Source organism: Theropithecus gelada, chromosome X, assembly GCF_003255815.1.
Source record: "Theropithecus gelada isolate Dixy chromosome X, Tgel_1.0, whole genome shotgun sequence".
In the NCBI taxonomy this organism is placed as follows: Eukaryota; Metazoa; Chordata; class Mammalia; order Primates; family Cercopithecidae; genus Theropithecus; species Theropithecus gelada.
The window spans coordinates 78,919,366-78,942,234 of NC_037689.1; the positions used below are offsets into that span (position 1 = coordinate 78,919,366).

Genomic DNA, 22,869 nt, shown 5'->3' on the forward strand with positions numbered 1-22,869 from the left:
CCACGTGTTATTTAAAAGCATGTTGTTTAATCGTTGGGATATGCCTACTGTCATTCTGTTAGTGATTTCTAATTCAATTCCATTTTGCCTAGGGCATACTTCATGCGATGTGTATTTTTAAAAATTTGTAAAGGTGTGTTTTATGGCCCAGAGTGTCATTTATCTTGGTGAATGATCTGTGCAAGTTTGAGAAGAATATGTATTCTGCTCTTGTTGGATGAAGTATCCTATAGGTGTCATTTAGATATAATAGAGGATGCATCTATGTTTCCTTGCCATTCTATCAGTTTTTGCCCTATGCATTTTGATATTTTGTTGTTAGGTGCATACACAATTAAGGAATGTTATATCTTTTTGGAGAATTGACCTCTTTATCATTATGTAATGCCCCTCTTTTATTCCTGTTTCCTGTTAATTTTCCTTGATCTGAAGTGTGTTTTATCTGAAATTAATATAGTTACTCCAGCTTAGCTTTGATAAGTGTTAAGATGATATATATTTCTTCATCCGTTTACATATAATTCATTATGTCTTTATATTTAAAATGGGATCTGTAGTTGGATCATCTTTTAAAAATCCATTCTGACAATCTGGGTTTTTTTAAATGCCATCAGATCCAGGCATGATGACAATCTGTGTTTTAATTGGTATAGACTATTCATATTTAAAAGATTAACTGATATTATTGGATTAATATTGACCATATATGTAACTGTTTTCTGTTCATTGCCTTTCTTCATTGGTTTTTGCTTTTATTTTACTTTTTCTTCAATCTTTTTCTTCCTTCTCTGGCTTTAATTAAACATTTTATATTATTTTGTTTTTTCTAATCATTTAACTTTCCAATTATACTTTTCAATTTTTAAGTGGTTGCCATAGAGTTTGCATTATACATTTATAGGCAGTCTAATTCCACTTTAATATAACACTGTTACTGCTTCATGGGAGTGGTGCACATAACAGTATTCCCAATTCATTCCCCCTATCACTTACACACTGCTGTGATTCATTTCACCTATTTATAAGCTTTAATTACCCAATACATTGTTGCTGTTATTATTTTGCAGAAACTTACCTGTTAGATCAATTAAGAATAAAAATAAATTATTTTATTTTACATTAATTTCTTCTCTAACATTGCTTCCCTATTAAATGTAAATCTGAGATTTTGACCAATGTCATTTCCATTCTCTCTGGAAAACTTTTTTTAAAAACAGTTCTTGCAAGATCCATGTACTAGCAACAAATTTCCTCAATTTTTGCTTTTGTAGAGAGTATATATTTTTCCCTCACTTGTAAAGGACAGTTTCACTAGGTGCAGAATTCTAGGTTGGTGGATTGTTTTTTTCAACAGTTTAAATATTTCACTCCACTCTGTTCTTGCTTGCATTCACTGCTATTTTTATTCTTGTTCCTTTATAGGGGATTCCTCTGGCTTCTTTTAAGATTATTTTTGTCTTTGATTTTTGTAGTTTGAATATGATATGCCAGGCTGTACCTTTTGGGAGTTTTTTGTTGTTGTTGTGTTTTATTTGTTTTGTTTTGTTTTGTTTTTTCTACTTGGTGTTCTCTAAGCTTTCCTGGATCTGTGGTTTGGTGTTGTCGTTAATTTTAGAAAATTCTTAGCCTTTATTATTTCAATTATTTTTTCTGTTCCTTTTCCCTTTTCCTTGTGGTATTCCCATTATGTATACATATGTTACACCTTTTGTAATTCTCCCATATTTCTTGCATATTCTTTTCCATTTTAAATTCATTTTGTTCTTTACTTTTCACTTTGTGAAGTTTTCACTGACATACGTCTTCAAGCTCACTGATTCTTTTCTATTTTGTGTCCTGTCTACTGATGAGCCTATCAAAGACATTCGTCATTTCCGTTAGAGTGTTTTTGATTTCTTGCATAACCTTTTGATTATTTCTTAGAGATTCCCCTCTCTTTGTTTATATTACCCATCTTTTCTTGCATGCTGTCTGCTTTTTCCATTAGAGCCTTTGGCATTTTAAATTCCTCGTCTTATAATTCTAAAATCTCTGCCGTATGTGAGTCTGGTTCCAATGTTTACTTTGTCTGTTTAGATTCTTCTTTGCCTTTTGGCATGCCTTGTGATTTTTTTTGAAAGCTAGACAATGCATTAGGTAAAATGTACTGAGGTAAATATGCTTTAATGTGAGATTTTATGTTTATCTGGCTAGGAGTTGGCTGTCTTTAATGTTAGTTGTAGCTGTAGGTGTCAGAGGCTAGAATTTCCTCTAGAACCTGCTAAATGGGGCCAGACAAATTTTAGGGGATAAGGCCATATCAACAAAAAATTGTAATGAATCAGGTTCACATATCATGTAACTTCTACTAGTTACGTTGAGGTTGTTCATGAAATATCAGTGTGATTTACTTTTCCCCTCTAAATGTTTTATCTGCTAGAGGATTTAGATAAGAGGATTTATCTCTTAGATTAGATTAGTGGAGTTGAGACTACAAGTCAATTGCTCTTTCATATTCTTTAATTTGCTTTCAGTTCTGTGTGCTTCAGCCGTGAAATAAGGTAAAACAAGTTTGTTTTACGGATATTATGATCTCTAGCTTTTAGATGTCTGTTATTTAAAATGACAATGACATATAGTCCCTTTCTGTGTCATAGCTTTTTCATGTTTATACTTTCAAACTATTATATTAGGTAAAAACAACAGATTACTTACAAATATTACATTATGTAACAGTCTTGCATATGGAGTCTTCTGCGTGTCTGTTATTCATATAGATTAGTCATAACTCTTGCTTTACTTTCTCAGAATCCATATTCAGCTATGATGCAAGGATTGGATTAAATAGGCTGTTTTCTGTTGAGGTTACTCTTTGATGCCCAGAGCAAACTTTATATACAAGCCAGAATTATTTTGGTGATGCAGTGGAAATCTGTAATGACATTTCCTTTATTGCCTAGGCCTAATTTTCATGAATTAATAATGTATATAATATAAAATAATTTCTATTTGATCAACTTACATAACTGCTTTGTTGTTGTTTGATATTTTTCCTTTAATGAGAATAGAAACTTCAGTTCTGTGAGGATTCTACCACTACCCTGATAATCTTTACAAATTGTCTGAGTACCCTTAATGCAGGCAAACCCCAAAATTGGGGCTTAGCCTGGGAGGGTTCTTGGCTTCGTGCAGGAAAGAATTCAAGAGTGAGCTGACAGCAAAGTGAAAGCAAGGTTATTAGAGCAACAGAGTACAGAAAAATGGTTGCTCCATAGACAGAGTAGCAGCAGCAGCCCTTGTGGATTTCTGGTTAGCTATATGGCTGTTCCTTGATTAGTTGTGAAATAAGGGGTGGGTTATTCATGAATTTCCTGGAAAAGGGATGAGGAGTTCCTGGAACTAAGGGTTCCTCCTCCTTTTAAGCCATATAAAGCAACTTACAGGAGTTGCCATGGCATTTTTAAATTGTGATGGTGCTGGTGGGAATTGCTTTTAGCATGATAATGCATTGTAATTAGTGTGTAATGAACAATGAGGGCAACTAGAGGTCGTTTTAGTCACCATCTTGGTTCTAGCTGGTTTTGGCTGGTTTCTTTGCTGCATTCTGTTTTGCTCAGATCCTGTTTGTTTGGTGGGGCCTCGTGACCAGTGCTTGGAAAATAATTCGTGCCGATCTACTACCTTACCTTGTCCAGTTTTCTCTTATCTTTGTCTTGCCTTGCTAGTCAAATCCCTCTTTAGTGCTCTTGGTCTTTATTTTTTTCTCTCCTGATTCTTTTGTGAATAGAGAAGCAATTAAAGGAACAAAATGCTTTTTTACTTGTTTAGATATATTGGGCACTTCTTGGCAGCACTGCTCATAAAGCCCTTAGTTAACAGAGTCCACTCTGAAAGAGGTAAATTTTTTGAGGAGTTTAGATATTAAAAAGTCTGAAAGAATTGGGTTCCTCAGATGACTAGTCATAATCATAATGGGAAAAGTGATAATTAAATCTGGAACTTGAGGTCCTCAGCAAACTGACTATATTGACCAGTAATTTTGGCACCATGTAGATACAGCATACTTTCGGTAGTCCTTTATGGCAATTTTACTTTTTACTTAACTCTGTTCTTCAATTACTATCCCAAATTGTACAGTTTTGTGCTAAAAATTAAATGAATACCATTTTGTAATGATATACCAGTCTCTGATAATTCAAGAGCCTAGCAGATTATTTATATGATTTAAATTTTTGATCTAAGAAAGAAAAATGTTTTATAAGTTCCTGAGGCTGGGCATGGTGGCTTATGCCTGTAATCTCAGCTCTTTGGGAGGCCGAGGCAGGCAGATCACTTGAGGCCAGGAGTTTGAGACCTGCCTGGCCAACATGGTGAAACCCCATCTCTACTAAAAATACAAAAATTAGCTTGACATGGTGGTGCGTGCCTGTAGTCCCAGCTACTTGGGAGGCTGAGGCATGAGAATCACTTGAACATGGGAGACGGTACTTGCATTTAGCTGAGATCACCCCACTGCACTCCAGCCTAGGTGACAGAGGTGATTCCATCTCAAAAAAAAAAAAAAAAAAATTAAAAGTTCCTTTATTTCTCGTGTACTTAGTGTGCACATTGCAGTCAGATTAAATATACCTTTTGTCACAAGATTACAATCTTGTAAATATAACCAGTTTTTTAATTTTTAAAAAGTAACAGGGTATGAAACTTCATATTGGGTTGATTTTTATTGAAATACACTGTGATTCAGCCTTATTTTTAGACATTTCCTGCCCCCAGACGAGCCAGGTCTGTGCTGTGATGCTGGCTTTATTTCTTTTAATTTTAATGTACATTCAATGAAATGCACTCTTTTTAGTATACAGTTCCATAATTTTTAACACGTGTATATTCACATAATTACCACCACAGTCAGGATACAGACAAGTGCTATCACCCCAAAAATCTCCCTTGTGTTACCTCTTTTTAGTCATACCCTATCCAGACCCCTAGCTGCTGGGAAACATTGATTTGTCCTCTATCACTATAGTTTTCTCATTTTGAGTATGCCATATAAATGGAATCATGTAGTATATAACCTTTTGAGCTGATTTCTCACACTCAGCATGACGTCTTGGTCGTTCATCCATGTTACTGGATATACCAGTTTGTTTCTTTTCATTGTCAAGTAGTATTCCATGGTATGGATAAAACAGAGTTTGTCCATTCACCCATTCAACAACATTGGGTTCTTTCCACTTTTTAGTGATTATAGATTATAACTAGAGCTGCTGTAAACATTCAGATACAGGTTTTTGTGTGAACCTGAGTTTCCATACCTCTAGAATAAACACTTAAGAGTGGAATGCTAGGTCATACTAAACACATGTTCAACTCAATAAGAAACTGCCAAGCTGTTTTCCAGAGTGGTTCTCTTTGTATTCCCACCAGCAGTGTATGAAAGAGTTCCTATTGCTTTGCTTCTTTGTCAACACTAGGTATTGTCAGGTGAATATCTTGTGGTTTTAATTTACATTTCTCTTAAGGCCTGAGATATTAAGCAGCTTTGTGTGTATTTAGTTTACATTTGTGGTTCTTCCTTTTGTGAAGTGTCTGTTTAAGCATTTTGTCCATTTTTTAATTGGGCTGTTTGTTTTTCCTCTCAACTTTAGTGAATTCTTTATATATTCTGATATGAAACCTTTATCAGATACATGATTTGCAGATATATTCTCCCAGTCTGTAGCTTGTTGTTTAATCCCCTTAGTAGTATTTTATGTAGAACAAATGTTTTTAATTTTGATGAATTTCAGTTTATTATTTTTTTCCTTTATGGATTATGCTTTTGTTGTCATGTCTAATAACTATTTGCCTAACTAAAGTTCATTAAGATTTTCTCTTTTGTTTTCTTCTAAATGTTTTATATATTTTTCTCTTTTACATTTAGATCTGTGCCATGTTTTTTAAAAAATAAGTATGTACTGAACTAAAGTGCTACATTTTGAATTCCTGTATGAGGTTTAGGTAGAAATTAAATTTTTTCCCAATTGTTCCAACACCAAGGCTATCCTTTCCCCATTCAGTTTGCTTTGTATCCTATTACTGCTATAACAGATTATCGCAAACATAGTAGCTGAAAACACTGCAAATTTGTTATGTTACATTTCTGGAGGTCAGAAATCCAAAATTAGGTTTCACTGGATCGAAATAAAGATATTTGGCATGGTTGTGCTCCCTCCAGAAACTCTTGAGGAAAATCTATTTCCTTGCCTTTTCCTGCTTCTAGAGTTCACCTACATTCCTTGGCTCAGGGCCTCTTACTCCATCTTCAGCATCAACAGCATGTTCAGTCTCTCTGACTCTGACCCTTTTGCTTCCCTTCGTCTTATCTTCTCTCAACTTTGACTCTCCTGCCTCTCTCTTATAAGTACTCCTGTAATTAGATTTGGCCCACCCAAATAATCAAAGATAAAGAACATAATCATGTTCTTCAGCTTAATCACATCTGCAAAGTTCATTTTGCTATGTAAGGTATCATCTTTGTAGGTTCTGGAAATTGGTACATGAGTATCTTTGGGGAGCCATTATTCTTTCTCCATAATGATTATATATGGGATGTTTTTCTGGAATCTATTCTGTTTCATTGATGTTTGTGTTTCTGCATTCACCAGTACCACACTATTTTTATATTTGATATATATATATATCATATATATATAAAATATATGTATATATTTTTTAGTTTTATAGTAAGTTTTAAAGCCAGGTAGGATGATTCTTCCAACTTTCTTCCCTTCTTTTCAAATTTGTTTTTTGCTATTCCAGTTTTTTTTGACTCTGCATATAAATTTTAGAATAAACTTTTCTATAGCTATTAAAGCTCTTCTATCAAAGAAGCCTGATGATATTTTAAATGAAATTTTATTAAAAATGTAGACCAATTTGGGTAGAATTGACCTCCTTACTAGGTCGTGTCTTCCATTGGATGAATGTAGTATGTTTCTCCATTTATTTAGCTTTTATTTGATTTATTTCATCAGCATTGATAGCTTTCAGCATACAGACCTGACACATGTTTGATTATCCCAGTGGTTCCCACCCAGGGGTCATTTTGACCCCAAGAGGACATTATGCAATGTCTAGAGACATTTTTATAGGTCACAACTAGAGAGGGTGGGGTATGCTACTGGCATGTATTGGGTAGAGGTTAAGGACACTGTGAAACATCGTACAATGCACAGAATAGCTCTTCCCGCAAAAGAATTATGGAACCCAAACTGTCAGTAGTGCTGTAGGTTGAGACCTTGGGTTAGATTTATACTTAAGAATTTTTTTTATTTGATGAGGACAATGTGAGTAATTTTCTTTTTTAAATTTTGGTTTCTAACTGTTCATTGCTAATATGTTGATATATTAGTAATTATTGATTTTTGTTGATCATTGTAATATATTGATAATAATATTGGTATCATTTATATATTTGGATTTCAGTCTACCATTTTATTATTTGTTTTCTGATAAATTTATTTTGTTACTTGGTTTTACCTTTACTGTCACCTTTTATGTTATTTGAACAGATTTTACTATCCCATTTTAATTTATCTACTATGTGTTTTAGTTTATCTCTTTATATAATTTTGTAGTGGTTACTCTAGAAATTATAGTATGCATAAGTAACTTTTCACAGTCTGCTTAGAGTCAGTATTTTACTACTTCAAATGAAATGTAAAAACTTACTACTCTGTAAGTTCCCTTACCTTCCCCCTTTATATTTACCATTGTTTCATATCTCTTTAATACTGTAAACCCCATCAGTCAGTGATCTTTTTTCTTACTCTGTGGAATCTTTCTGGACAAATATAAATTTTGCTTTTAACTATCAAACATATTTTTAAAGAACTTAAGAATAGGTTATTATATTTACACAGATATTTGCCATTTCCATTGCTCATCCTTCATTCCTGATATTCCAGGTTTCCTTCTGCTTTCATTTCTTGTTTTATGAAGAATTTTCTGTAGCAATTCTTTTAAAGCAGGCCTTCTGGTAACTAATTCTCTTAGTGCTCCTTAATCTGAAAATGTCTTGATATTCCCTTCATTCACAAAGATTAATTTTGCCCAGTGTACCATACTAGGTTGACAGTTCTTTTCTTTCACCACTTGAAAAATGTTGTCCCACTTACTGCTGGCCTCTGTGGAAATCTGCTGTCTTAATATTGTTTTTCCCTTATACATAACGTTTTTATCTAGCTGATTTTAAGATATTTTTCTCTGTCTTTAGCTTTCATAAGTTTAATTATGATGTGTCTTGGTGTGAATTTCTTTGGGTTTATCTACATTTGGGTTGCTCAGCTTCTTGAAATTATAGGTTTGTCTTTTGCCAAATTTGGGAAATTTGCAGCCATTATTTCGTTGGTACTTTTTTGTGCCCCACACTCTTCTGCTATCCTTCTGGGATTCAATAAAGGATGATAAGTGTTTTGTTACAGCTCCATAGGTCCCTGAGACTCGGTTTTGGCTTTTTTTTTTTCTTTAGTCTATTTTCTCCCCGTTGTTAAGCTTAGGTAGCATCCTAACATGTGCTGTGTATTTTAATGATATTGTTGACTACTAGAACATCTGCTTGGTTGCTAAGACTCTTGTATACCTTACCTTGAAATCTTGATTGGTAAGACTTACATAGCTTCTATCAGTTGTAGCTAAACTTAACAAAGATGGATGGCATAATAATGGAACATTAAGAAGAGCTGGGATTTCAGTGTTTTTGTTAAGCCTGATAGAATTGTTTTCACATATTATTAATGTGCATCAATTTAGTTTCTTCAGAAAAACTTTGGCAGTCTGACAAACTTCCTGTTCCTAAGTAACGGTTGATGTTTTTCATACTATAATTGCAGAAAATGTAGAATGTGAATGATTAAACATTTGCCTTGACTATATGAAAGCATTGTACTCCTAATTATTGTTCTATCTTCAGGTTCATTAATACTTGCCTCTGTCTTCTCCATTTTGCCATGGAGCCCATCCATTGAGTTTTTATATGTTAGTTATTATATTTTTCAGTTCTGTATTTTTTATTTGGTTCTTTATATCCTTTATTTCCTGAGACTTCTATTTTTTCACTTATTTCAAGCATGTTCATAAATATTCCTTGAAGCACTTTTATGATGGCTACTCTGAAATCTTTCAGATAGTTGTAATGTTTGTGTCATCCTGATGTTAGTGTCTATTGATTGTATTGTCTTAATCAAATTGATATCTTATTGGTTCTTGATATGATTTTTTAAATCGAAACCTGGACATGTAGAGTATTATTAGACTCTGAATCTTATGTATATCTTCTGTTTAGCAGGCCTCCTGTGACACCACTTCACTGGAGCAGGGGTGCTGCCTCATTACTGTGGGTGGAGATGAGAATCTGGGGTTCCTACTTGGGCCTCTATTGACTCCTGGCAGAAGGGATTTCTCATTGCTGCTGAATGGAGTGAGAAGTTAGACTCCTGAGTAGAATAAAAGGCAGTAGACTGGGCAAAAATATTTGCAAACCACATATCCAACAAAGGCCTTATACTTAGAATATATAAAGAACCCTTAAAACTCAACAGCAGAAAAACAAACAATCCAATTATAAAATGCACAAAAGGCATGAACAGATATTTCACCAAAGAGAAGATATAGATTGCAAATAAGCACATTAAAAAGTGTTCAACATCAATGAGGTAACAATATGCACCTATTGGAACAATTTTGAAATTTAAAAAAAAATGATAATACCAAATGTTTGTGAGGTTGCAGAAGAACCGAGTCACTCATACTTTGTTGGTTATTATAAAATGATACAGCAGGCCAGTTGTGGTGGCTCACACCCATAATCCCAGCACTTTGGGCGGCCAAGGCAGGCAGATCACTTGAGCCCAGGAGTTTGAGACCAGCCTGGGCCAACGTGGTGAAACCCTGTCTCTACCGAAAATACAAAAATTAGCTAGGTGTGGTGGCGTGCACTTGTAGTCCCAGCTACTCAGGAGGCAAAGGCAGGAGAATTGCTTGAACTCGGGAGGTGGAGGTTGCACTGAGATGAGATCATGCCACTGCACTCCATCCTGGGCAACAGAGTGAGACTCTGTCTCAGAAATGTAAAATAGAATGATACAGCAACTCTAGAAAGAGTGTGGCAGTTTCTTAGTAAGGTCAGCATGGAGATGCCATATGACTTAGCAGTTGGACTCTTGGGTCTTTTCCCAGATGAATGGAAACTTATATCCACCTGTATGAGAATGTTGATAACATCTTTACTCATAGTAGCCTTAAGCTAGAAACAACCAAAATGTCCTTCGGGGTGACTGGTTGAATAAATTCTTGTACATCCATGGAATAATCCTTAGTAATAGCAAATGATGAGCTATTGATACATGCAACAGTCTTGATAAACTTTGAGCACATTATGCTGAATAAAACAAAAGCTGATCTTAAAAGGTTATATACTATCTGATTCCATTTCTAGAATATTCTCAAGATGAGTAAACTGTAGAGATCAAGAGCAAATTAGTGGTTGCCAGGGTAAAGGGACTGGGGTGAGGCAGGTAGAACGGGGGTGAATACAAAGTGGTGGCATAATGGATTTCTCTTGTGGTGATGGAATAGTTTTGTATCTTGATTGTGGTGCTAGTTACAGATCTGAATGTGCGATAAAATTGCATAGAACCACACAAACAGACACATACATACTACACACACATACACATGAATACAGGCTAAAAGATGGTAAAAACTGAATGAGGTCTCTAGTCCAGTAGTTAACAGTAGTGTGCTGATGTTAACCTTCTGGTTTTGATATTGAACTACAGCAAAATACAATGTCATTAGGAGATGCTGGGTGAAGGGTACCTGGGTCTCTTTGTACTACATACTACTTTTGCAGCTTTCTATGAGTCTAATTATTTCAAAATAAAAAAGTTTTTTTTTTTTTTTTTTTTTTTTAAGAAGATTCTCATTTGCCTGGAATAGTTTAAATCTAGTTCTGCTAAAGGCAGCATACTGGAGAAAACCACTGTTTGCTACTCCCACCTCCAAAATATCACAAGGCAAATAAAACTTACATTATATATTAATAAAAACATCTACATGTAATATCCTTCTTATTTCTTTGGTGTATTTCTTTCCTTTTTAACATATATGGCATATTTCTTACCTTTTTAAAATTACTTGTATGGGAAAACTGACAGTATTCAGTTGTTATTAGGGGTAGTGCCATGTTTTTTGCATGTGCTAACTGCCCTTTTTCTGCCACTAACAACACAGTGCAGATGACACTCACATGTCCTGAACACTTACAAGGATGTTCTCTAGTTTGACCAAATCCAAAAACATTTCCAAGGAAGTAAAATTGCACAACTTTATCGGTGATACATTAGTTTTAGGCATCATTCACTACAGCTTTGGAAAAGGTATAATGGGCTGTGAGTTATGAGAATTGCATGCTAGCTGTGACTATCACTTTTTCTCCTACTGAGGAAAGTGTATTGGATTGCAGGTGAGGGAATGTATCCTTAAATGGAAAACCTGGAATCTGCTCAAATTTATTTAAATTACTTTTGATATACTTCACAACTATAGCTGGTTTAAACAGTGCCTTTGAGAGCATCCATTTTAGGGTGCAAAAGAAGTGAAATATATTGTCCCTGCCTTATAAGCTGCTATGGTATACTGGAAACAATTCTAACGTCAAGTGTCAGACCTGGATTTTAATCTTAGCTCTGCTGCTTACCAGACAAGTCATTAAACCTCATGGAACCTGAGTTTCCTCAACTATAGAGATAAAATCTATTTTGTAAAATTGTTATTCCTTTCATCCCTCACATTTGTGAAAGGTACCTACCTTCACCATATATGATTCATCTAGCTGTTGTTCAGTAAATGTTACTTTTGTCACAAAAGGTTTGTACATTATTTGGGTGATAGATACACTAAAAGCCCAGACCTCACCAGTACGCAATATATCCATGTAACAGAACTGCACTTGTACCCCTTAAATTTATACAAAAAAAGATGGAAATATATCCATGCATATATACATACAAAATGAATCAGAAATATATCATAAAAGTGATAAATATTGTGGTATAAACTATAACAAAAAGATAGAAAATGGAGAGTGCCAAATTGGCTGCATATTTCAGAGAAGGCATTATGATAGAAATGGTATAAAAATTGGGCTTTGAAGGGTGATGAGGTAGATAGGGGAGAGGAGACCATTTCAAGAAGAAGCAAGACCTGTAATCTCAGCACTTCGGGAGGCCGAGAGGCCGAGGCAGGCGGATCACAAGGTCATCAGGAGTTTGAGACCAGCCTGACCAACATGGTGAAACCCCGTCTCTACTAAAGATACAAAAATTAGCTGGGTATGGTGGTGCATGCCTATAATCTCAGCTACTCAGGAGGCTGAGGCAGGAGAATCGCTTGAACCCAGGAGGTGGAGGTCGCAGTGAGCCAAGATTTCACCACTGCACTCCAGCCTGGACGACAGAGCGAGATCTCAAAAAAAAAAAAAAGCAGCAGCAAGAAACCTGAGGTTATATGGCTACAAGGGAATCAGAATTGAGAAATTTATACTATTTGAGACCTGCCCTATTTTCTATTAGATTTTGGAAGTCAGAAAGCTTAATGTTTAAGTAGTTTATTTCATAATGTTACATTCTTAAAAGCATCCCAACATGTGCTGTGTATTTTAATGATATTGTTGAATACTAGAATGCCTGCTTGGTTGGTAAGACTCTTGTATACCTTACCTTGGAATCTTGGTAAGACTTACATAGCTTCTATCAGTTATACCTAAGCTTTGAAAGATAGATGGCATAATAATGGAGCATTAACAAGATCTGGGATTTCAGTGTTTTTATTAAGGCTTATAGAATTGTTTTCACATGTTATTAATGTGTATCTCTTCAAATAAACTTTGGGAATCTGACAAACTTTCTGTTCCTAAATGATGGTTGATGTTTTGGATACTATAACTGCAGAAAATATAGAATGTGAATGATGAAACATTTGCCTTGAATATATGAAAACATCATACTCCTAATTTTCTTTTTAAGTTTTATTTTGATGTATTCTCATGGAGAAATAGGTGCATTATTGAAAGCTTAGTTTTGATAATAATTGGGCTTTGTTTTATATGGTATTGGAGCAAAGAAGCTTTCTGTAGGACAAATGGATTTATCAGTGTTTTTTTCCAAAGGTGAATCAGCCACATATACTTGTAATTCATCTGCTTTTGTGATCTGGTTTGCTGTGTAATTTAGTTTACCATTATTTTGGTGACCAAATTATTTTTACAATATTTATTGAATGCCTGCGGTATAAGAGCATTATATTCAGCATGGGTGGGACAAAAAGTAAAATGGCACAGACCCTCAGCGATCCAGTAGGAAAGGGAAATACATACACAAATAACTACAGTGTAAGACAGTTTGCCATAGTGTCATGAGCTTTGTAGGATTTTAGATAATGGAGACAGCATTTTTCAGTGGCAGACCTGGGATGATTTCATGGAAGCAGAAGCATTTGACTAATTCACATAGCTTATAAATGAATATTAACATGGCAGTGTGAAGTATGAAGCCTGAAATGACAGCTCTCCCAATGTCAAAGATACTGTCTTTATGAATGGGGAAAATCACTCTAATACCAGGTAGTGGTAAATATGTAAACATTATCATAAGTACTAATTTAAGGTAAATATTTGTACTTTTATAAATAAGTATTTTATATATAATGGGTGATTGATGTCTTTATGTTTTTAGGCCATGAATATTGTGGTTCCCTTCATGTTTAAATATGCTGTAGACAGCCTCAACCAGATGTCGGGAAACATGCTGAACCTGAGTGATGCACCAAATACAGTTGCAACCATGGCAACAGCAGTTCTGATTGGCTGTATGTGTGATTCTTTAATCTGTCTAAAGGTGTTGACTTTCTTCAAGGAGGTTTCATCATATTTGAGCAGATGACCTTTTCAGTACAAACACAGCTTAGCATTTTGGATGTTTGTTGTTTTATGTGAGATGTTTTGTATGTGTTTTTAAAAACTGTTCTGTATGATACACTTTCAAAAAATTCCATGATAACATTAGGATTTTTACAAGTTCTAGAAAACAATAGTATGAAATAAGACATTAAATTCATAACAACCACTTCTAGGAGTTAGGCTTTTTGTAACATCCATTTCCACAAAGGTCAATTATTTTCTTGCTGGCATTGTTAGCTATTAAATAGGAAATAGCTAAATAACAATATATATGTACATAAATGCTTTATTAAAATGTATTCATTAGTAATAACACAAATCTACAATTTGAAAAGAACAGAATATAAATGCTGTGTGTCCCATGCATTAGAAAGGACACTATGAGATTTGGGAGACATTAGTAAGGGTATGCCTTTAGTCAAGGCACTTGATTTTTCAGGATCTCAATTTTATTACTTGTTATTTAGGAAGATTAAATTAGATAAAAATCCTCAACAGATACGCACATTTATCCACAATAATGCCATGTGGGCTATTATTTAAGTATTTTATTTGGAAAAAAATATTTTAACATTTGAAACCTAGAGGAAATAACACTGAAGGGATTCATAGTGGTAGAAAAGTTAATACTCATTAGGCTAGATTATTTCTAGGTTTCTTTTATTGTAAATATTCTGTGATATATTCATTCACTGAATTATTCATTGTACAAACATTTTCTGCATGCTTGTCATTTCTATACTCCTTTGATTCTAATATTGTTACATCCTATTTTTTCTTTTGAATGTATTGTTAGATGGTGTATCAAGAGCCGGAGCTGCTTTTTTTAACGAAGTTCGAAATGCAGTATTTGGCAAGGTAGCCCAAAATTCAATCCGAAGAATAGCCAAAAATGTCTTTCTTCATCTTCACAACCTGGATCTGGGTTTTCACCTGAGCAGACAGACGGGAGCTTTATCTAAGGCTATTGACAGAGGAACAAGGGGTATCAGTTTTGTCCTGAGTGCTTTGGTATTTAATCTTCTTCCCATCATGTTTGAAGTGATGCTTGTCAGTGGTGTTTTGGTAAGTTAAACATTTTTTCATAACAAGCTTTTATCTTAAATTCATATTAGTAGCAATTGAATATTTGAAGCTGTTGTACTGTTGCATGCCTATGGGTTTGAAAGCAAAATTCTGTGATGCCAGAAACATTATGCAGTTTAATTATTTTACCACAAACTTCAATGGACTGCTCAAATTCTTTATCATGTTGTTATTGTAAATAACTATTCAGTTCTACACATAGATTAGTCATCAACTAGTACTTACAAGGTTTTTTTTTAAGCAGGGATTTTTATGTATGGCATTGGACTGATATGCTCAGAATATCTAGGTTTCTCATCACCTTTCATAACATTTTAGGCAATTTCACCTTTTTTTTTTTTTTTCTCTGTTTCAACTTTTAGGTTCAGGGGGTACCTGTGCAAGTTTGTTACATGGGTAAATTATGTGTCACTGGGGTTTGGTGTACAAATGATTTCATCACCAGGTAGTGAGCATAGTACCTGAAAGGTAGTTTTTTGACCCTCACCCATCTGCCACCCTCCACCCTCAATAGGCCCCAGTGTCTATTCCCCTCGTTGTGTCCGTGTGTACCCCACTTATAAGTGAGAACGTGGTATTTGGTTTTCTGTTCCTGAGTTAATTCGATTAGGATAATGGTCTCCAGATGCATCCATGTTGCTGCAAAGGACATGATTTTGTTTTTTATGGCTACATAGTATTCCATGGTGGACATGGGCCACATTTTCTTTATTTAGTCCACCATTGATTGCCATCCATGTCTTTGCTGTTGTGAATAGTGCTGCAGTGAACATATGCATTTATATGTCTTTATGGCAGAATAATTTATGTTCTTTTGAATATATGTACCCAGTAATGGGATTGCTGATCAAATGGTAATTCTGTTTTAAGTTCTTTGAGAAATGTCCAAACTGCTTCCCATAATGGCTGAACTAATTTCCATTCCTACCAGCAGCGTATAAGTGTTCCCTTTTCTCCATAACCTTGACAACAAACATCTGTTATTTTTTGACTTGTTAATAATAGCCATTCTGACTCATCTGAGATGATATCTCATTGTGGTTTTGATTTGCATTTCTCTAATGATTAGCAATTTCACCTTTTATAGTTAAAAATATATGTATGTATTTTTTATTCCTCTTTAGGCTTATTGTACTATGTTCCTATTAGTATTTGATGGTACTATTGATGTAGCAAGTGCAGTTTGACTTTCTACCCTTGTTGCCTAAAGTAGATTTTCTAAAGTATTTGATTTTTCACCCATCGTTCACATACATAACTTCCCGCCACCATATTTTTGTTAAAATCTTTTGACTGAGATTTGCTGTTGTGTATTACAAACTGTTTGGCAAGAACAATAACTATTTTACATTTCTTCTTTGGACTTCCTTTTCTAGTATTACAAATGCGGTGCCCAGTTTGCTTTGGTAACCCTCGGAACACTTGGTACATACACAGCATTCACAGTTGCAGTCACACGGTGGAGGTAATTTATTCCCTAGAAGCCACATAAAATTTATAAATTGTTATGCTTTTATAACAGGTATTTCATGCCTATGCAAATCTTTGTCTTACAGAACTAGATTTAGAATAGAAATGAACAAAGCAGATAATGATGCAGGTAATGCTGCTATAGACTCACTGCTGAATTATGAAACTGTGAAGGTAATATGTTTAATTATACTTTCCTCTGCCTTTCACACTGCTCTAAGATTTGATCTACCATTTAATAGGTACTGTAAGTTAGAGCTTTGGGTTAGGATATGATCTCTAGGTGTGATGGAATAATACTATTTTATTGTTTGTCTTTTGTTTAGAAACTGTCCTCTTTCCTTCTCAGTTTTTGTTTGGTACTATCAGATTTTTACCTTCTGAATTAATTTATAAGTGATCATAAATACAGTCATGCACTGTATAATGATGTTTTGGCATCTATGATGTTGGTCCCATAAGATAATAATGGAACTAAAATGTTCCTGTCAGCAAGTGACATTGTAGCCATTGTAATGTTGTAGCACAATTCGTTACTCTATTACTTATGTGTTTCTGGTAATGCTGGTGGAAACAAACCTACTGCGCTACCCATCATTTAATATTTGATAATGATAAACTAGTATGTTAACTAGCATATGTATTTTCTACTTTTAATCATTATTTTAGAGTGTACGCCTTCTATTTCTAAAAACAAAGTTAACTGTAAAATAGCCTCAGGTAAGTCCTTCAGGAAGTATTCCAGAAGAAGGCATTGTTGTCATGGGAGATAATAGCTCCATGCATGTTATTGCCCCTGAAGACCTTCCAGTAAAAGGAGATGTGGAGGTAGAAAACAGTGATATTTGACCCTGACCCTACATAGGTCTTGGCTAATGTGTGTGATTATGTCTTAGTTTTTAACAAAAAAGTTTAAAAAGTAAAAAAAAAACCAAAAAACCTTAAATAGAAAATAGCCTATAGAATGAGGATATGAAGAAAGAAAATACTTTTGTACAGCTGTACAATGTGTTTGTGTTTTAAGCTGTTATTAAAAAGAGTAAAAAAGTTTTTAAAAATTTGTAAAGTAAAGTTACAGTAAGCTAATTTTATTATTGAAGAAATAAAATATTAAATAAATTTAGTGTAGCCTAAGTGTACAGTGTTTATAAAGTCTACAGTAGTGTACGGTAATGCCCTAGGCATTCATATTCACTCACCACTTCCTCACTGACTCACCTAGAGCAATTTTCAGTCCTGCAAGATCCATTCATGCTAAGTGCTCTATACAGATATACCATTGCAAATCTTCTTTACCATACTTTTACTGTACCGTTTCTTTGTTTAGATATACAAATACCATTGTGTTACAGTTTTCTACAATATTCAATACAGTAATGTGCTGTACAGGTTTGTAGCCTAGGAGCAATAGGCTATACCATATAGTCTAGGTGAGTGGTAGTCTATACCATCTAGGTTTATGTAAGTACACTCTATGATGATTGCACAGTCAAAATTACCTAAAGTATGCATTTCTCAGAACATATCTCCGTTGTTAAGTGATGCATGACTATATACCGTTAGCATCTTGATTCAGAATGAACAGTAAGCTAATCAAATTGGCATGTAAATTCTTGACTCTCTTCTATCCCTCAGAGTGCCTAGTATAGTGCTTCCCATTAATTCTTTCATTTATTTGTTCATTTTTCCATTTAACAAATAGTTACTGAATGCCTCTTATGTGTTCTAAGTGGTTTCACAGGGGAGGGTGGTAAAAAAAAGATTACTTTCTAATCCCTGCTATCCCAGAATTTTATACTGTACTGAAAGAACTTAAGTATGCAGGTGACTAGATAAGAAGGCATAATGTTGTGAGGGTAGTAGGAATTGTCAATTCAGAGTCTCAGGGGAAGGCTTTGTGAAGGAAGTGTCATTGAAGATTTTGTTTTAGATCTGGGTTGGAATTAGCTAAGCATTCAGTAAATGTTCATTGGGTGAATTTTGTGGACTTTTGAAATACAATTCATTATGGAAAGCTGCAGGGATATCATAGTACAATATATTGAAAGTCAATTTTTAAAATGGAATCTACAGTACAAAATTGTATTCATACTTGAAGTCTGATGAAAAGTATACTGATCACTTAAGAGAATAAATTTTAATTATACTTGCCCATAGTTATTTTTATATATTTTGTAGTATTTTAATAATGAAAGATATGAAGCACAGAGATATGATGGATTTTTGAAGACGTATGAGACTGCTTCATTGAAAAGTACCTCTACTCTGGCTATGCTGAACTTTGGTCAAAGTGCTATTTTCAGTGTCGGTTTAACAGCTATAATGGTGCTCGCCAGTCAGGGAATTGTGGCAGGTAATGGGTCTGTGGCTATCACATTTACAGGCTGTTCAACTTTTATAAAGATTAATGAAAGGAATGTGTATGCGTATCTCTTAATTATAAAGGATGTTAAAGTGCTTTAACATCCTTGGAGTACTTTTCTCTTTGTATCAGAATGTATTTGCTTGATTGTTTGATAATGGTTTTTTAACTTCCTTTTGTTTAGTGCTGGCTCACTCATTGATTGGGATTACTGTTTGTAACTACCTGATCTTTTAAGAACAACTTTTTTTTTTAGCATCTAGTTTTTCTAATTTTTCTTGTAGACTTGTAGAGCAATGTAATTAATTTAGTGTTTAGTTCAAAGGACTAAACTGCAAACACTCTTTTTTTAAGAATTACCAGGAACCTTTTAATCTTTCTACTCCTTTTTTTACTTGCAAAACACTTCAAAAGTAAATGTCTGCTCCTCCTTTCTGTAAACTCCCCCCACCCCCACTCAGTTAGTATTCATTCATTCACTGTGACCTAAATATGTTTTCCACATATTTAGGTCACAACAACATTTTGTTGTTGTTGTTGTTTCATTTTGTTTCCTTTAACTTGATGTACATCAGAATGGTTTATCATCCTTAATCGTGATGTCTATTTTCTCCAATTTATAATGTATACTAATTTTTAAATTTCTATGTTACACTGCAAAGAAACCGTTACTAGTGTCTTAGGGAAAAAAGAGAAACTTTTTAGCCTTCCATTTCTATCCTCACTTAAACCATTCTTTTTTGTGTATTATATATAGTGTGTAGGTAGGCCTTTCCCATTCCTCTTAACATATACTAAGTTCCCTGTATTACCTAAATCATGGATTAATGCTTTGAAATTGAGTCGGCATAAGAGTTGTTGCTGATTAAGAATATTTTGTTCTGTGATAATAGACTATAAACCTCTCTATCTTAAATTGGGAAAGTATGTAACATTTATCTAAAATACCCTTTTTTTTCTTCTGCCAATTGCATATTAAGGCACCCTTACTGTTGGAGATCTAGTGATGGTGAATGGACTGCTTTTTCAACTTTCATTACCCCTGAACTTTCTGGGAACTGTATATAGAGAGACTAGACAAGCACTCATAGATATGAACACCTTGTTTACTCTACTCAAGGTAGACACCCGAATTAAAGTAAGTAATCCATATAGCACCTTTTCAAAAGTATGTGAACATCATCCCATTAGTAGGATTATTCTAGGAATATTCCTACATCACCACGTTAGCAAGCCCAATTTCTTTTACCTGCAGGAATTGGCAGGGGAGTGGGGTGCTATCACCTGTATTAAGAGGTTGTTAGAGCTTTCACTTCTATGTTTAAAAACCTAGCCACGCATGGTGGCTCACACCTGTAATCCCAGCATTTTGGGAGGCCGAGGCGGGCGGATCACCTCAGGTCAAGAGTTCTAGACCAGCCTGACCAACATGAAGAAACCCCGTCTCTACCAAAAATATAAAATTAGCTGGTTGTGGTGGCACATGCCTTGTAATCCCAGCTACTCGGGAGGCTGAGCCAGGAGAATCGCTTGAACCTGGGAGGCGGAGGTTGCGGTGAGCCGAGATCGTGCCATTGCACTCCAGCATGGGTAACAAGAGCGAACTCCGTCTCAGCATAAATAAATTAAATAAATAAATAATAAAAATCTTGCAATGTTAATGAAGACTTATACTAGAAAGTAAATTTTGTTAAGTTGAATTATTTGTACTTACACTGAATTTAGTTATCTAATAATGACACAGAATGTATGATTGCCTCTCCTCGCATCCTCAACCCCATTCCTCCCCTGCCCATCATCCCTTCTCCCTCCCCACCCCCCCCTCAAAAAAGTTGCTCAGAAACCAAAACATTCAGGGTTTGTTTTACCTTGGCCATGAAGCATGAGAAAACAAATCTTTAATTGCATGCTTGGAAGTGGTCTAAGTCCACTTATAAACCTCCTTCTTTTCCATAATTTCCTTTTTCTTTCTGTGAATTAGAAAATTGTCTTCATAGCTGTACTCTAGGCAGTGTGTAAAGTGGCTTTTTTTTCTCTTCCCTGCTAGGACAAAGTGATGGCATCTCCCCTTCAGATCACACCACAGACAGCTACCGTGGCCTTTGATAATGTGCATTTTGAATACATTGAGAGCCAGAAAGTCCTTAGTGGAATATCCTTTGAAGTCCCTGCAGGAAAGAAAGTGGCCATTGTAGGAGGTAGTGGGTCAGGGTGGGTAATTTAGTTATTTGTAAAATTCTGTATTATAGACTGATGATTCCCAATGTAATATTTTTTTCTTTATTATAATGAAAATGATTACTGTGGTTTAAAACTGGGTTTTCCTAACATTAATAGGAGCTAAATAACCTTTCTTCATCTCCAATTTCAGGAAAAGCACAATAGTGAGGCTGTTGTTTCGCTTCTATGAGCCTCAAAAGGGTAGCATTTATCTTGCTGGTCAAAATATACAAGATGTGAGCCTGGAAAGCCTTCGGAGGGCAGTGGGAGTGGTACCTCAGGTATTTAAAAACAGAAAAAAACAAATTTTTGGAAGATTTATTGGGTTGATCAATCTGTAACTAGAACAATTTGAATCAAGGGATCAACATATGCTACTGAACTAGTCAATATTAGACCCTACCAGTGAAGTTCTGGTACCAAAAGGGATTTTTTAAAAAAGGAAAGGAAAAAAACTTGAAGGGAAAATCTGCATGATAGGAAGCCCTGGAATGATAGCATAATAGAATAGAAAGAGCACAGACGTGGATGCTAACCCCATCTCTAACCGTCATTAGTTCTGTGGCCTGGGGCCTCCGTTTTCTCATCTGTAAAATAAGGACGCCATTTATCTTTTAGGATAGAATTATTATAATTATTATTATGGATTAGAGATAATAAATGTAAAATACCAAATCTACCACATAATTGTTCAGAAAATGAAAACTACTATTGTAATTTGGAACAGTTTTCAACATAGTGGATTTATAATAATTATAAAGTAGCTTGACTGCCAACCTCAATTTTGTATGCCTTGTTAACCACTTTGCCTTCAGTACCAAGCACAGTGCCTAACCCATGTTAAACATTTAATAAACATTTCTTGTGTTACTTTGGAGGGAAAATAAATTCAAAGTAAGGTCTGAGAAGTTAAGAAGTAGATAACCTTTATAGGATGTGAGCTTTTCTATGATGAAAGCTTATAGAGAGACCTGGGAATTAGTTGTAGCCAGTATGTATTATAAAGTTGATTTCTGGAGCCAGAATCAAATCCCTGGGAGAGTAGATCAAAATATGGGTAGAGGAAGAACTGTAAGAGAGTTATTGGACGGGGATATGTGGCTTGCAAAATGTCCCCCAAATGATCCCACACGTGGACTCTTCTCTGTCCTCTTTTTCACTGAAAATCCCACATGTTAGCATGAGTCATTTAGAGAAATTATTGGGTAACTATGTGAGATGATGGATATGTTAATTTGTTCATTATAGTAATCATTTTACTATATGTATCTCATAACATCATGTTCTATACCTTAAATATATACAATACCATTTATAAATTTTTAAAAATCATATCATTTAAATTGGATTAGATAATCTAATTTAATAATTCCAGTTCTTTCTCACATACCCCAGTTACGATTTTGGAGGACTATGTGGGGCCCAGAAACCTGCCTTTTTGAAAACGCCTCCTAGGTTACTCTGTTAGAGATGTTTCATAGATTGTATGTTAAGTAACACTAATCTAGCCCGGGCACAGTGGCTCACGCCTGTAATCCTAGCACTTTGGGAGGCCGAGGCAGGCGGACCTGAGGTCGGGAGTTCAAGACCAGCCTGGCCAGCATGATGAAACCGCATCTCTAGTAAAAATACAAAAATTAGCTGAGCATGATGGCAGGCGCCTGTAATACCAGCTACTCGGGAAGCTGAGGCAGGAGAATTGCTTGAATCCAAGAGGCAGAGGTTGTAGTGAACCGAGATTGTGCCATTGCACTCC

The 22,869-nt window shown here is 34.9% G+C and overlaps 1 protein-coding gene across 6 annotated transcripts in view; it reads left to right on the forward strand.

Moving 5' to 3' along the window:
- ABCB7 (ATP binding cassette subfamily B member 7) overlaps window positions 1–22,869 on the forward strand; it is a 112,061-nt gene that overhangs the window by 68,125 nt on the left and 21,067 nt on the right. For all 6 annotated transcript variants that reach the window (XM_025372307.1, XM_025372304.1, XM_025372308.1 and 3 more), the window contains 8 exons: window positions 13,752–13,884; window positions 14,772–15,040; window positions 16,438–16,526; window positions 16,618–16,705; window positions 18,710–18,884; window positions 19,874–20,031; window positions 20,941–21,104; window positions 21,265–21,394. In XM_025372307.1, the coding sequence (XP_025228092.1) occupies window positions 13,752–13,884; window positions 14,772–15,040; window positions 16,438–16,526; window positions 16,618–16,705; window positions 18,710–18,884; window positions 19,874–20,031; window positions 20,941–21,104; window positions 21,265–21,394 (1,206 nt within the window). The remainder of the gene's footprint in view (window positions 1–13,751; window positions 13,885–14,771; window positions 15,041–16,437; window positions 16,527–16,617; window positions 16,706–18,709; window positions 18,885–19,873; window positions 20,032–20,940; window positions 21,105–21,264; window positions 21,395–22,869) is intronic.